The sequence below is a fragment of the Phoca vitulina genome, unplaced genomic scaffold (genome assembly GCF_004348235.1).
Source record: "Phoca vitulina isolate PV1807 unplaced genomic scaffold, GSC_HSeal_1.0 scaffold30, whole genome shotgun sequence".
In the NCBI taxonomy this organism is placed as follows: Eukaryota; Metazoa; Chordata; class Mammalia; order Carnivora; family Phocidae; genus Phoca; species Phoca vitulina.
In genome coordinates, this window is record NW_022589733.1 from 19,440,997 (window position 1) to 19,457,605 (window position 16,609).

The following is a 16,609-nucleotide window of genomic DNA, read 5'->3' on the forward strand; positions in this document are numbered from 1 at the left end:
GAAGTGCTCTTTTTCTCTGTTTGTATAACTCTTCTGCTTCCTGTCTTGGGAAATTAGGAAATAATTTTATAGTGATTTTGAAAAAATTAAATTTCTTCTATTTAAATATGACTTTAGCAGACTTGTATTGAACAAGTGTGCCTCTTCCCTTTTGGTAACATGAATTCTTAATCAGAAACCTTTGGGTATTTTAGCATTGGGGCATGGGAAATGACTTTGAGGTTTGCTGACTAGATCCTTTATTCTTTGTCTTCTTAGTTTGAGACTTGTTCGCTATCTTAAGTGTGGACATGCAATAATTAGTGTAGAGATCACTCATGCTTGCTTTTCCTGCCTGTAAGTTGTTTATACCCCACTTAACAGGTTTTCCGTGAGAACAATTTGATGGGTGTTAAAGTCCTGTGAAACATTTAGATGTCACATGTAACTATAATGAAGAATAAGTTGAAATGAGTAGGAGAAATTTTCCCTTTTTTTAATGATATTTATTTATTAGAGAGCACGAGTGGGGGAGGGGCAGAAGGAAGAGAGAGAGGAAGAAGCATACTCCCCACTGAGCGCAGGGCCCGATGGAGGGCCAATTCAGGACCCCAAGATCATGACCTGAGCCGAAGTCAGATGCTTAACCGTTAGCTTAGCCACCTAGGCACCCCGAGAAATTTTCCTTTTAAAATAGAGTTTTGAAAAGGAGAGGCAGGGGTGCCTGAGTGGCTCAGTTAGTTAAGCATCTGCCTTCACTCAAGTCATGATCTCAGGGTCCTGGGATCGAGCCCCGCTTTGGGCTCGCAGGGAGCCTGCTTCTCCCTCTCCCTCTGTCTGCCGCTCCCCCTGCTTGTTCTCTCTCTCAAATAAATAAAATCTTAAAAAAAAAGGAAAGACAATGAGAGACAGATTTTATATTAGATACTTACATGTTTAATCTCTGTATATATAGTTTTGCTAACATATTTACAATATCTGAGAAGATGAAAAATGCTAATGGTAATTTTTAGAGAGGAAAGTTGTGGCAGGCAGGCAGGAGGCAGGCTTAATTTGTACTCTATGCTGTTTTATACTGTCATCTTTCTTTTACCATGTGCTTATAATTACTATATTGTATTGAATCTTAGATACAAATGATTATAAGACATGCCATAATTTTGTTATCATGGGAAAGAAGAAACCCTGCCAATTAAGCTATGACAGTGCTTTTTTTTTAAATGTAAAAGTTAAGTGTATAATACAAACTACTATAATACAAACTGACAATGTTTTTTTATTTTATTTTTTAAAGATTTTATTTATTGGGACACCTGGGTGGCTCAGTCAGTTAAGCATCTGCCTTCAGCTCAGATCATGATCCCGGGGTCCCAGGATCAAGCCCTGCATCAGGCTCCCTGCTCAGTGGGGAGCCTGCTTCTCCTCCTACCTGCTGCTCCCCGTTTGTGCTCTCTCTCTCTGACAAATAAATGAAATCTTAAAAAAAAAAAAAAAGATTTGTTTATTTGAGACAGAGGGAGAGTGAGAGAGCATGAGAGAGAGAGCACGAGCTGGGGGAGGGGCACAGGAAGAGGGAGAAGCAGACTTCTCGCTGAGCAGGGAACCCAACTTGGGGCTCGATCCCAGGACCCCGGGATGATGACATGAGCCAAAGGCAGACACTTAACCGACTGAGCCACCCAGGTGCCTCTACAATTTTTTTTATTTGTACTTATTATTATTTATATTTTATTTATATTTTACTTATTGAAGAGGTCCTTGAGACTTAAGCATAAATTTTTGTTATGTCACTTTTGTGCATGTATAACAAGGAAAATATAAGTGAAATAAAGTGAATAAGGTACTCCTAAAACTTTTTCACATGCACAGATGGACTGTAATTCACTTTTTACCTTGGTCATCAGGGTCCATGTTTCCTACACATGCCTCCCAGCCATCCATGATGCTCCACTAGAGTCCCAAGATTTTCTTCCCAGTTTTTGACAACCATTCTGCAAGTTGTGTTTGTTTTGAATTTGTTGTTGTTGTTTTGGTGTTTTTAAGTAGGCTCCACACCCAATGTGGGGCTTGAACTCAGGACCCTGAAATCAAGGGCTGCGTGCTCTACTGACAGCCAGCCGGGTGCCCCCCATTCTGCAAATTTTGATGTTTGCTCTTTATCTGAAGATGTCACGCATATGCAGCTTGACAGCCAACAGATATCCTGATTTCAGAGATGTTTAAATGTGGGCAAATGTGTGCCTGAGAGTCAGGGAACTGTGTGCTTTTTTTGTGGGGGGGGGATGTAATTGTACAAATTCCAGCCCTCCATGCTTATCACACACTCTGGACTAGGGCAGACTTGGGTTTGAATCCCAGCTGTAGCACTTAATAGCTACTCATCTTCCTTGGGCAGGCTATTTGTTTCTAAACCTCAGTTTCTTTTGTGAAAACAGGGTGCTAGCAATACATACTTTCAGAGTTTGGGAAGGATTAAATGGGTAGTGCATGTAAAGTATCTGGCACAGTGAGTGTGGTATTGGCATTATTTTCACTTCTCTTTTGAAATTGATCCTAATTTCAAGGCTTTTCTCCACTATACTCTCTTGCCAGACCAGCTGATTATTTTTAGGTATCTTTTTAATGGATTTTCATTGACTGAAGAGTGAATGGTGGCAAATACCCAGTCCTTTGATCTTCTTAGATGTCTTGCACCCTTATCAAGTAGGCGAGTACTGATTCCTGCAGGGAGTTGTAGGGAACATTTGGTTTCATTTAGAGGTCAGTCTTCAGATTGTTTTTCTGTGTGAAACAGTCCCTCTGATTAAATTAGGACACTTCCCCTCTCCCTTTCCAGGTCAGCTTTCCCCTTGCTTTGTTCCCTCTTGCGCCCTAGGAGAGCACTTTTCTTTCATTTCCTTTTCAGTTCTTTTATGATTCTACCTCAGGAAAAGATGATGTGGAGTGAGTTAGTGTTGTCTTCTTAGTCCCTCTCTGTTGGTGGGATTTTGTGCAAACTGCCCCCCCCCTTTTGGTAAATGAACTCTGTTTTTTTCTTTTTAAAGATTTTATTTGCCAGAGAGAGAGCAAGAGTACAAGCATGGGGAGTGGCAGGCAGAGGGAGAAGCAGGCTCCCCGCTGAGCCAAGGAGCCCAGTGTGGTACTTGATTCCAGGACCCTGGGATCATGACCTGAGTGAAGGCAGACACTTAACTGACTGAGCCACCCAGGCATCCAGTAAATGAACTGTTTAGCTGGAGATGGGGGACAGTCTATGAGTTCCTGAGCTGCTCAGTATCTCCACTTTTCCTTGGGATAATGATTTTCAAGTAGAGGTAAGGGAGAGGCTGGTCTGGGCTACCTTATATGCTGTCCTTCAGATATGCTTTCCTTCTTTCTCACCATCATGTGCCTGCAAGTTACCTCAAAAAGAACTGGCACAAGGTTGAGGTGGTGTGGTGTGCCCAGAGCAAAGGCTTTTGAAGTTCCAGTTTCCTTACCTGTGTAAAGAGCTATTAAATGATGATTAGGGGGGAAAAAAGATAAAATCATGACTCATCTAAACATGAAATGGAAATGTCAGAGATTTTCTGTAACTCATTAACTAATGAGGAAACCAGTAAGATGTTATAGGCAGTTAAAAGGACAGTTTAACAAATACAGTTCTATAAGGTCATCAGGAATGCTGAAATGAATTTATTTACAAATTCTTGCAAGACTCAGTGTCCATAGGGCAATTAGTAGTTGCATTCCACCAGGCAAAATTCTTTTGCATCACTCTCATTACTACAGTTTACAGAGTTGTAAAATAGCTCTGAGACCGTCACAGGGCTCACTAGACAAGGATACCGGTACTTTTTATGCTCGTTTCAAAGTCATTCACAGTTTCTCCTGATAGGGCAAATGATACTTAACCTTGCAAATTACTCATACGTAGTTTTTAGCACAGTAAATGTGTAGTTGTGGCAGTTACATGTTCATACATGTTTAGACATCTCCTTTGTCTTAACTGGCTGACCTAATCTTCATACCGTTTGATTGTTTAACTGCTGATCCAGTTCCTGGCTTTTCTCACTACCTTATCAAGCATCCATCCTGTCTTTTTTTCTTTTTCCCCTGCTCAAAGTTATATGTATTTTTAAAAGCCAGAGTGAAAATGAGGATGGTTTTGAGAATATAAAGGAATTTTTAAAAAATTGTAGACATGCCAAGACTGTTTACTTATTTATTTATAAGAGATTTATTTCTTTATTTGAGAGAGAGCGAGAGTGCGAGCTGCGGGTGGGGTTAGAGGGAGACGGAGAGCGAATCCTCAAGCAGACTCCCTGCTGAGTGCAGAGCCCAACGTGGGGCTCAATCCCAGGATCCTGAGATCATGACCTGAGATGAAATCGAGTCAGACACTCAGCCGACTGAGCCACCCAGGTGCCCCAGATATACCAAGACCTTTTAAAACTAAGAGAAGTTACGGTGCTCAACATACTGGTAAGAGAGAGCCTTAAACTGAGGACCAGGGAACCTGGGTCTTTGTGTGATACTGATCAGGCTGCTTACCTCCACCCGCCTTCTCTTCATCCTAAAAGAAGCCAGTGAATTTCGGGGTTTTCTAAACTTCATTCTTTTGACTACAGTTGTGCAATATTTTCCTCCCACATTTCCAGTAGTTTACTGGGGTTTGTTTGTTTTTGTTTTTGGAGCCCAACGAGGGGCTTGAACTCATGACCCTGAGATCAAGACCTGAGCTGAGATCAGGAGTTGGAGGCTTAACTGACTGAGCCACCTAGGCACACCCAGACTTGACTTTAAAAAACAAACAAACAAACAAAAACTTGTTTTATTGTGGTAAAATGCGCATAACATAAAATTTGCCTTTTTAACCTTTTTTTGTTTAAAGATTTATTTTATTTTTGAGAGAGGGAGAGCATATGTGTATGCACATGCGTGCAGGGGGAGGGGCAGAGAAATAGGGAGAAGGAGGAAGCGGACTCCGAGCTGAGCATAGAGCCCTCACGGGCCTTGATCCCACCACCCTGAGATCACGACCTGAGCCAGAATCAAGAGTCGGATGCTTAATCAACTGAGCCATCCAGACACTCCCATTTTAACCATTTTTAAGTACATTTCAGTGGCATTAAGTATATTCACAGTGTTGTGCAACCATCACCTCTATCCATTTTCAGAACTTTCTCATCACACAGAAACTCTACTGGTTAAACAATAACACGTTATTTCTCCCAGCCCCTTGTAACCTTTATTCTACTCTGTCCATTTGAATTTACTGTTCTAGGTACCCCATGTAAGTGGAATCATATAATATTTGTCCTTTGGTGTCTAGGTGATTTTACTTACCATAAAATTTTCAAAATTCATCCACATTATACCATTATCAGAATTTCATCCCTTTTTAAGGCTGAGTAATATTTCATTATACACACACACACAGTGCATTGTGCATATTCATTATCTGTTGATGTGCATTTGGGCTTCCATCTTTTGGCTTTTGTGAATAATGCCATGAACATTGGTGTACTCATATATGAGTCCCTGTGTCCAAATCTTTTGAGAATATATTTTTATTACTATTAATTGAAATTTACTTCTAGGTGATCATTTTTGTTGCTTTTCTAATGGGGTCTACTTTGTATATTTGAAAGCACTGTAACAGTTTGAGGTACATATTGTTAATTTTGTCAGTAGGGGGCACATTATTACCTGTGTGTGAGCTTGCTCCTCTGATGGAATTGTCAGCTTCTAGAGGAAAAAGACCCCATAACTTACCTTTCAGTTCTGGGCATAGGTTTTCCCCTAAGCTCTGTAGACAGAAAACCTCAGGGTATGTTTTTCAAACTGGGCCCTGTTTTGCTTAAATGTACCTCCCTAATGATTTAATTTCTCAGCAAGAAGACAGTTTCGTGGTGGGCACAGCCGAGGGGACAGTATTCCATTTTCAGCTGGTCTCTGTGACTTCCAACAGCAGTGAGAAGCAGTGGGTGCGGACAAAGCCATTCCAGCATCATACACATGACGTTCGAGCCGTGGCCCACAGCCCGACAGCACTGATATCTGGAGGTAGGTTGCACTCTCTGCTAGGTTACTTCTTTACCCAATCCATGCAGGACTTGTTCTAATCCTGGTGCCATCTCTCCCCACCCCCACCCCTCTTGCCCTAGGCACTGACACCCATTTAGTTATCCGACCTCTCATGGAGAAGGTGGAGGTTAAGAATTATGATGCTGCTCTCCGAAAAATCACTTTTCCCCATGTAAGTATCACCCCCCAGCCCCCACTGTCCCTCTGTCCTGTAAGACTGAGCACAGCTCACACTTGCTGGGCAAATCTGTAGGACTTGTGTTTGTTACCTACTTTCCGTTTTCAAAAACTTCTGTTTTTGAGGTAAGCCTCTTACAAATATATTTACAGGGACAAAGAGATTTACGGTAGCACTCCTAGTTCATTTTCTGGGGAAATCATCCCTTTTCTAGATAGTTGTGTTTTATGGGGAGTTTATTTGTTTTTAAGACTGGATTCTATTATTCTCGGTGGGGGCAGGAAAATCCAGGCTTCCAGTGTTCTTCCAAGGTAAAAGGACATCTTTCCAAGCTAGAAACTCTTCTCCTCACTACCTGCTTTTACATTCCATTCAACCAGTAAACCTTACTGAGTCGGCCTCCTCATTGTCTTGTCATTCTAATCATTTCTCTTTGTCTCCACTGCCATTATCCTAGTTTGAATCAGTGTCTTTTCTCATCTGGATTTGCTTGTTAAATTGATCTCCTTTTATTTACATTTGTGTTATTCCAGCCTATTCTCCATTGATCCACTCAAAAAACAAATGCTTAAAAGCTTTTGGTGGTCCCTGTTGCCTTCAGGATAAAGACCTAATTCCTCAGCATGGCCTATGAAACCTGTCCTTGGTCTGGCCCTGATCCTTCAGCATCTTCTCTCACTTCTGTCAAACCCTTGCTGCACCCCATCCCTACCCCCTCCCAGTTCAGTGTGCGGAAAGACTGTATTCCCTCTAATGCTCTCTTATTAACTTGGAGCTATTCTACATGCCATCACTCTGCTTGGAACACCCTGCCCTACCTTTTTTGCCTGACAAGTTTTTACTAATGAGCCTCATCAGGACTCCTGTCTTACCCCACAAGACTAGATTAGATATCTTTTCTACGTTTTCTCATTACCTACTGTGCTTAGCCCTGTTAAAATTCTTAGCACACTTAGTGCAGTTGCCTGTTGAATTCGTGGTCAACCCTTTTAGACTACAAGCTTGAGGCCAGTAGCTATGTTTTTATTTACCATTATGTTCTTAGATCCTAGGACAGAGCTGGCATATGGTAGTACTTAGGAAATTTTAATGAAGTACATGGATTTCGACAGTAAAAAATGTGCTAGGATGTTGCTACTGTATTGTACTGAGGCGATAGAATACCTTGGCTTATTTATCACTTTTCAATTCTTGGATACAGCGACGTCTCATTTCCTGTTCAAAAAAGAGGCAGCTTCTCCTTTTCCAGTTTGCTCATCACTTGGAACTTTGGCGACTGGGATCTACAGTTGCAACAGGTACAATGGGAGAAAGTCTTTTCCAATAAGAAAACTGGAGAGAGAAGCAAAAAATTAGAATTGCAGTTGAAATTCTGATTGTGGAAAAATGGGAGTAGATTTTCCTGTGCCTTCAGAGCAAAGGAGTTCTTCAGAGTGTTAGAATCGTTATCAGAATACTGGATCATATGTTAAAAGTTGATGGTCCTGTAAGGCACACTGCAAAGGTATAGTGGAGGTAAGCGTTGTCGATACAGTTTACCCTGCCTTGACTGGGATCAGAACAGGCTGCTGAAAATGACAGGATTTAATGTTGGGTAGCGGCAGCCCTGCATGGAAGAGAAGGTCGTATGGATCTCACTGGGATGACAGCCTCGTGGCCTTTTGTACGACCTGTTCATGAAGTGTTTGGGCTCTGTTGTTTTATGGTAGATGAGAGGTTTTTACTTTAGGCTCCAAAATGAGCAAATGAAGTTGAAGTCGAGGTCACACAAACCCCACTTGTACCCACCTGCATGCCTGACTGTAGTTTGTAGCTTCAGAGAATTAATGATATACCATGGGCCATATCCAAGGCATCCAAATAGAAGCTAAGAAAGTGCTCACTGCCTTCTGCCTCATATAAACCCAAAAAACTGTGGGTTTACTAAGTCAGACATTTTTCTAATTTCCCAGGGGTAGAGATTTCCATTCTACTCAGGAATGACTTCTTAGTAAAAAGAAAAATGTACAAATAATCTTTCTTTGAGTAGGAAAACCTTGGAAATTTCTTGTTCCAGGAAAGAATGGGGATACCCTTCCACTTTCTAAAGACGCAGATCATTTGCTGCACCTCAAAACAAAGGTAAGGAAGTTTAACTGTGTGTTCAGGCTCTGAAATCCAGAACATTTTTCTTATTCTGAATTTTGAGGGTTGCTTGGTTGGTATCATAAATTCTGTAAAATCTAAAATGATTTAAATGAAGTACTGTGTCAACAGGACTAGGTTTCCTGTGACTATAAGTTAGGCATTCAGAATGTATTGGATGAATGAATACAGGAAATTGTGTTTCTTTCTTTTGGTATTATTATGTAATTAACCTGCATATTTTTATAAAATTAAAATGGTACAGGCAGCTCAGTCGATTGATGTCGGCTCCAGTCATAATGTCAGGGTTGTGAGATAAGGACTCCACGTCGGGCTCCATGTCGGGCTCCGCGCTGAGTGTGGAGCCTCCTTAAGATTCTCTCTGTCACTTCCCTCCCCCCGCCACCTCCTGCACACACTCTCTCAAAAAAATAAATAAAAAATACTAATAATAAAAAATAAAATGGTATAAAAGTATGCAATGAAAAAAAAAGCCTCCTTCTTACCCCAAATCCTGGTCCCACTCTTCATAGATAATCACTGCCAGTAGTTTCTTGTATAGCTGTCCAGAAAAAATTTCCACCCATGTGTGCGTGTGTATATCCTTTCTTTCTACAATGATGAAAATATATAATATGCAAACTGCTTTGTAACTTCCTTTTAAATGTCTTTTTCAATTTTTTTAAAGATTTTATTTATTTATTTGAGAGAGAGAGCAAGCACGAGGGAGAGGAAGAAACAGACTCCTGGCTGAGCAGAGAGCCAGACGGGGGCTCGATCCCAGGACCCTGGGATCACGACCTGAGCTGAAGGGAAACGCTTAACCAACTGAGCCACCCAGGCACCCTATTTTATTTTATTTTTTAATTTTTTAGTTTTTTTAGTAATCTCTATACCCAACGTGAAGCTTAACCTCACAGTTCTGAGGTCAAGAGTCACATACTCTTCTGACTGTACCAGCCAGGTGCCCCTAAATGTCTATTTTAATTACACAAATATTTGTGAATACAGTTTTACTGGAAAGAATTCAAACAGTATTTATAGTTTATATTCTTGACTACCTCTTTAATTCTAGTCTGCTCACCTGGAATAATTATTGTTAATTGATTGACTATATCTCCTTCCAAATCTTTTTCTGTGTGACAGAGAGTGTGTGTGTGTGTATACATATGTACATATACTTAGATATTTTGTGAGTTTTTTGAATTATATAAATGTTACATTAAACTTTTCCTTTGTTTTGCAAATTTTTTTATTTACTATTTCTTGGAGATCTTTAAGGCAGGTATCGTAGACAGACAAAATGCAAAAAATCAGTTTTCCAAGTCACCTGGCCTCCAAAGCTTTACTGCATTAAAGGCTTTTCCTCTCAGGTTTCTAAACTTAGGGTTTAGTATGAAGCTATCTTTAAAATACACAAAGGGCTGAGATAAGTTCACAGTATTCATAGACCTCTGTTCTTGGTTTTGGAAATCAAGCCACACCATTTAGGTGCTGTACGTCTGAAGTAATCATAGTGACACCCAGCATATGAGTGTCAGGATTATGTGTAGGTATCTGTGGTTATGTCCAGAGTGGCAGTAGCTTGAGGATTCATGTCACAGTGAACCTTATCATATGAAGTTTTTCTGGTTATTCATCCTGATTCCTAACATTCCCAGGGTCCTGAGAACATTATTTGCAGCTGTATCTCCCCTTGTGGAAGTTGGATAGCCTATTCTACAACTTCTCGGTTTTTTCTTTATCGGTTGAATTATGAGCATGACAACATAAGCCTCCAAAGGGTAAGTGATAACCCAATGTCTGGTTGAACAATAAGAAATTTCATAAGTATGTGATTTTTGTGTGAAGTGGAATGTACTGGATATGAGTCTTTGCTCAGTGAAAAGCTATTTGGAGGCAGCTGTTATAAAACACTCTTTTATTTCCATTTTGAAGTGATTATATTTTTGGAGGAGTAGGGAAATGCCAGAGAGTGGCAGTAAAGTTTAGGCTTTTGCAGAGATGAAACGGGGGATGGATAGGTTACGATATACATGTCAGTGTTCTAGGCGCTTGTTCAGTTGGCTCCCTTAGATACAGGAAGCATTAATGTCATTTAAGCCTGGCTATGATTATTTTTGATGGGTTCTAGGTCTCACTTCTCTCTCTTACTGGTTTTTTTCTACTGGTTCACCCCAAGGTTTCCAAAATGCCAGCGTTCCTTCGCTCTGCTCTTCAGATTTTGTTTTCTGAAGATTCAACAAAACTCTTTGTGGCATCAAATCAAGGGTCTCTACATGTCATTCGGCTGTTGGAAGGAAGCTTCAAGCACCTGCATACTTTCCAGCCTCAGTCAGGTGAGAACTTGGTAACTGGCCAAGGAGGAGAGTTGTCAGTCTCTGATGTATCTTTTTTTTTTTCTTTACTTTTAAACCTCATTCATTGTTGGGGTTCCCTAATGCTCTTCTCTACCCTGCAAATACTCACATGTTTGCAATTTAAAGTAGGAGGAGATATCTGGCAAGTGAAAACGCTTGATGAGATCTGAAATGTTCCTTACACCTACTCTTTTCTCACTGGGTTTTTGATTCCTTATTTGGGGCCAGAAGTTTCATCACCCTTCTTAGAGTTTTGTTAGCAGAGCAAGAAGAAAGTTAAAATCATCTGTAATCCTGACACCCAGAAATAACTACCATTAATATTTTTGTGTATTTCTGATATGTGTTTATAAATAGGTATTTTTTGGACATGTTAATTTTTTCATTGGTTATTTTATTTTTTTGAAGATTTTATTTATTTATTTGCACAAGCAGGGGGAGGGAGAAGCAGGCTTCCTGCTGAGCAGGGAGCCCAATGCAGGACTCGATCCCAGGCCCCTGGCATCATGACCTGAGCCGAAGGCAGACACTTAACCTACTGAGCCACCCAGGCACCCCTTATTTGATTTTATTTATTTATTTATTTTTAAATATTTTATTTATTTATTTGAGAGAGAGAGAGTATGAGCAGGGGGAGGGGCAGAGGGAGAAGCAGATTCCCTGCTGAGCAGGGAGCCAGACATGGGGCTTAATCCCAGGACCCTGGAATCATGACCTGAGCTGAAGGCAGATGCTTAACCGACTGAGCCACCCAGGTGCCCTGTATTTTATTTTTTTAAATAAAGATTTATTTTATTATTTCTTTGAGAGAGAAGAGAGAGCACAAGCAGGAGGGGCAGAGGGAGAGGAAGAGAGAATCTCAAGCTGACTGCGCTGAGCGTAGAACCCAACGTGGGGTCAGTCTCATTACCCTGAGATCATGACCTGAGCCAAAACCAAAAGTTGGAGGCTTAACCGACTGCACCCCCCAAAAAGTGCCCCTGGTGGTTGGTCTTGGGGTTTTTTGTTGTGGTGTTTTGTTTTGTTTTGTTTTGTTTTGTTTTGTTTTTGAGAGAATACAAGCATGGAGAGGGACAAAGTGACTCCCTGCTGAATAAGGAGCCCGACTCGGCTGGATCCCAGGACTCTGAGATCTTGACCTGAGCCTAAGTCAGATGCTTAATCAAATAGCCACCCAGGCACGCCCCCCCCTTCCCCCACCCTGGTTGTAAAATTAAAGATGAACTTATAGATGCAGTTGCATTACTTGTCATATAAAGTTCATGACTGAATTTCTAATGTTCTTTGAGAGCATGAGTATGCTGCATGACTCAGTAACTGTGTATAGCTAACTTGCTGAGTTCATGATTGAGAACTTGGTACCCAGTACTTCTCATGGGCTTTTTTGCTTCTCCCTTGCCCTGGATTATAGCAACTTCACTGTCATTTAGACTCCATCAGCCTAGAAAATAAACTCTTAAACTCTCACTGTTCCTAAGCTGTTCCAGAAGCATATAAGAAAAGAAACCAACAGTAACGTTAAGAGTTAGATAAAATAAGTGACAATGTGTATTGAGTACCTGTATATGTTTTTATTAAAAAATGTAGACTTGGGGGGCTCCTGGGTGGCTCAGTTGTTAAGCATCTGCCTTCGGCTCAGGTCATGATCCCAGGGTCCTGGGATCGAGCCCCACATCGGGCTTCCTGCTCAGCGGGAAGCCTGCTTCTCCATCTCTCACTCCCCTTGCTTGTGTTCCTTCTCTCGCTGTGTCTCTCTCTGTCAAATAAATAAATAAAATCTTTAAACAAAGAAAATATGTAGACTCTGTATTTTGTATTTAGCACCCCTTAAAATTAGGCTCTGCATTACAGACAGCACTTTATTTGTTCTTCCTCTCTCATCTCTTGTCCTCTTATAGTCAGGCTGGTTTCTTTTTTTCTTTTTTTTTTTAAAGATTTTATTTATTTATGTATTAGAGAGTGAGAGAGAGAGAAACAGCATGAGAGGGGAGAAGGTCAGAGGGAGAAGCAGGCTCGCCGCTGAGCTGGGAGCCCGATGTGGGACTCGATCCCGGGACTCCAGGATCATGACCTGAGCCGAAGGCAGTCGCTTAACCAACTGAGCCACCCAGGCGCTCAGTCAGGCTGGTTTCTTCACAGCCCCCAAACTTGTGTATTCTAGTCCTTTTCACTTAGCTCACGTTGTTCTCTCTCCTTTTCTACCCACATCACCCATCCTTAAGCACCTGGCATATGTCTTGTTATAAAGCCTTTTCATCGTTTGGGGGTATTGTGTGCAGCACATGTTTTGGCATGTAACCTTGCTGTTTGATTTTTAACCCACATGAGTCTTCATTTTGCCAGATTGGTTTAAAATCCCTTGATGACAAAGATGGCCCACATGTACAACAGGTACCCAATAAATTAAGGAGATGCCTCAAACCTGTTGAACTAGCTGTTTGTCCTTAACTTTGATTAAAAATCATTTGGTAGGGGCACCTGGGTGGTGCAGTTAGTTGAGTGTGTAACTCTTGGCTTCAGCTCAAGATCATGATCTTAGGATTGTGGGATTGAGCCCCACGTCAGGCTCCATGGTCAGCGCACACTCTACTTAAGACTTCCTCCCCCCTCCGCCCCCCCGACCCTGTGCACTTGCTTGCACTGTCTCTCTCAAATAAGTAAATCTTAAAAAAAAAAAAAAAAAGGAGTTTGAAACAACTAAAATACTTCAGGCAACTGCTACCTTGATTCTCCATTCCTGTAGTAGGCAGTGTCTCACTCAGGCTTGAGCAAGTGATGCCTTCAGGTTTATCTCTGGCTCCTCTTTACATGAAGGATGGCTAATGAAATGAAAATAGTAGACTGATGTCTAGAACTTATTTGCAGAACTATCAAATTATCCAGTCGTGATTTAAAAGTCTTACTGGGGGACGCCTGGGTGGCTCAGTCAGTTAAGCGTCTGCCTTCAGCTCATGTCATGATTCCAGGGGCTTCTGGGATCGAGTCCCGCATCGGGCTCCTTGCTCAGTGGAGAGCCTGCTTTTCCCTTTGCCTGCTGCTCCCCCTGCTTATACTCTGTCTCTCTCTCTCTGTCAAATAAATAAATAAAGTCTTAAAAAAGTAATAATAAAGTAAAAGTCTTACTGGCTTTTGCCATCATCTCAGGCTAAGGCTGGATGTGGACACTGAATTCAGAGACTTAACTTCTGTCTGCACAGGGACGGTGGAGTCCATGTGTCTTTTGGCAGTCAGTCCGGATGGGAATTGGCTAGCTGCATCAGGTACCAGTGCTGGAGTCCATGTGTACAACATAAAACATCTGAAGGTGAGCATGGGGTTTAATTAGTAGGAAACAGGAGGAAGTTAACAGTTAACAAGACTCAAGGCAAATTGGTATGACCCGGCAAATTATTACGCTCTCCTTTTTTTCTAAACTAAGAATTTTTCCTGTTTTGTTTGGAGCCCCAAAACTGTAATCTGCAACATTAAAATCAGTGGGAACAGTGAAATTTGAAATTAAGGATTTATGGTTGATGAATTCACATCCAGGTTATTTCTATATTACGGGGAAGAAAATTCTAATTTACCCAGATGAATAGTGGCAGTTAGTAACAATTTCCTTTAATAGCTTGCCTTGTAATCTCAAGGTATGTTTAAATTAAACAGAAGTTTGACAGAGGAATAGGAAAGTACTTTTCACTAATTAGTATTGATCTTGTCATTCACACATTGAATTACTAATGATCCTTTACAAGTTTTCATCTTCATTATAAAAACTTGCAATAAGCATCAAGCATTTATAGAACAATACCAAACTGCAACATTTAATGAGTTTGCTTATTAACTGTATAACTTAATCTTTATGACATTATGGCAGAAGCATCTGCTGCTCTTTGAGCCTTGCCTGGCATTTAAGAGTGTCCCCGTGTAGTAGTGCACATGTCTTGGAACTGCATTAGTTTCTTTTAAATCTATAGTGTAGAGCTATAGATTGCTTGATCAATGACATATTTGTGAGCAATTCATACAGATGTAGAGATAGTAACAAAAGCTTTACTCTGAAGTTTTCTGCAAATGCTGTCAGTTTTGTAAGCAGTTAAACGTGTTTTTGTTTTTAATTAAGGTTTATTGTTTGGGGGTACTACCTGATGTTTTTAGGAACTTCCATAGAACTCCTGTTTAAAAACAACAGACCTAGACCATCCAGTCTTTCCTGAGAGAAGTTATATAGAGTTGTCTTTTGTGTCTGTTATTTATTCCCAGCTTCACTGCACCGTACCTTCCTATAATTTCCCTGTGACTGCTCTGGCCATTGCCCCCAATACCAACAACCTTGTCATTGCTCATTCTGACCAGCAGGTAAGAGATTCCAAGGCTTTCTAATTCCTTTCTGTTGGATAGTAACTAAGAAGCTAAGATAATGACAATTATGGAGGAGCTTTTGTTTGAAAATATTGGATGATATGCAGGTAGTTTTCTCCTGTGTGAAGTAAAGTTTCCATGTATAGCCTGGGTATATTATAGGCCAGTAATATCCTTTGGCTTGTTGGGCACAATGGAATGATGAAGCTCTGAGATTACAGAGTAAAGAAGTACAGGAAGGAGGAAGAATTTTGAAGTACTCATTTTACTGATTGTTTTTAGACTAGAGATGACATGGACCAGGTGTTAGACTGGATATGGGATGGAATAAGATCTTGAGGTTGGAAGTGACTAAAAGATCGTGTAATTTGGGGCACCTGGGTGGCTCAGTCATTAAGCGTCTGCCTTCGGCTCAGGTCATGATCCCAGGGTCCTGGGATCAAGCCCCGCATCGGGCTCCCTGCTCCGCGGGAAGCCTGCTTCTCCCTCTCCCACTCCCCTTGCTTGTGTTCCCTCTCTCGCTGTGTCTCTGTCAAATAAATAAATAAAATCTTTAAAAAAAGATCATGTAATTTGCCTTCACTTTTACAGATAAGGAAATTAGGTCCTAGTGAAATCTGTTACCTGTAATGGAGGTAACAGTTACCAAAATGAGTGCGTAGCTTAGTGCTTTTTCCGTACCAGGTTGTAAGAAGATCTTTAAAATATCTGAGTTACAGATATTGTGAAATGGAACACATTGTGTGAAATGACCAATATTTATATATCCTTATCTGTAAAATGGGTATAATACCTTCCTCACTGAGCTGTTGGAAAGATTAAGCGTGATCTGAGAAGCACATTTAAGTAGATTGCTGGGCAAATGATGCTTGCTACTTTGATAAGCAGTTTTTATACTAACGTATGCACACACATAAATGTTCTGTCCAGAAAATGAAATCTCTGATTTTGGTTTCATGGGTTTGTGTCCTTGACCCAAAACTGAAAGATTAGTGAAGCCATATCCTTGTCTTTGTCACACATAATGTCCACCTGATGTCCTTTTCTGGCATTTGGTCCCTTAGGTATTCAGTCATTACACCTGGTGGGAAATTTTTGTACCCGTTAGATTGGCAAAGATCTGTAGAGTTGATAATAGGAAATGCTGTGAGGATATAGGGAAACACCACTTGGTACACTGGATAAATTAGTATGACCCCTTTAGAGGACACTTTGAGATACATTAAAAAAAAATTAAATCCACATAATCTTTGAATCAGAAGTTCCAGTTTTAAGAGTTCTCCTTGGGTGCCTAGGTGGCACAGTCGGTTAAATGTCCAGTCTCGGGGTCGTGGGATGGAGCCCTGTGTCGGACTCTGTGCTCACTCTGGAGTCTGCTTGCGGTTCCCTCTCCCACTGCACCTCCTGCTGTGTGTGCACACATGCGTTTTCTCACTCTCTGTCTCTCTCTCTCCTCCCTCTCTAAAATAAATAAAAAAATCTTTAAGAAGAAAAAGAAGAGTTCTTCCTGTAGATGTATGAGTGGTGCAGAAAGACAGAGATAATAATCATTGCAGCT

The 16,609-nt window shown here is 40.9% G+C and overlaps 1 protein-coding gene across 2 annotated transcripts in view; it reads left to right on the top strand.

Annotated features, from left to right (window-relative positions):
- Positions 1-16,609, top strand: part of UTP4 (UTP4 small subunit processome component) — a 34,638-nt gene that overhangs the window by 12,630 nt on the left and 5,399 nt on the right. For both annotated transcript variants that reach the window (XM_032424460.1, XM_032424461.1), the window contains exons 7-14: positions 5,856-6,027; positions 6,129-6,220; positions 7,428-7,524; positions 8,283-8,347; positions 10,012-10,134; positions 10,533-10,689; positions 13,908-14,014; positions 14,953-15,048. In XM_032424460.1, coding sequence (XP_032280351.1) covers positions 5,856-6,027; positions 6,129-6,220; positions 7,428-7,524; positions 8,283-8,347; positions 10,012-10,134; positions 10,533-10,689; positions 13,908-14,014; positions 14,953-15,048 — 909 coding nt within the window. The remainder of the gene's footprint in view (positions 1-5,855; positions 6,028-6,128; positions 6,221-7,427; positions 7,525-8,282; positions 8,348-10,011; positions 10,135-10,532; positions 10,690-13,907; positions 14,015-14,952; positions 15,049-16,609) is intronic.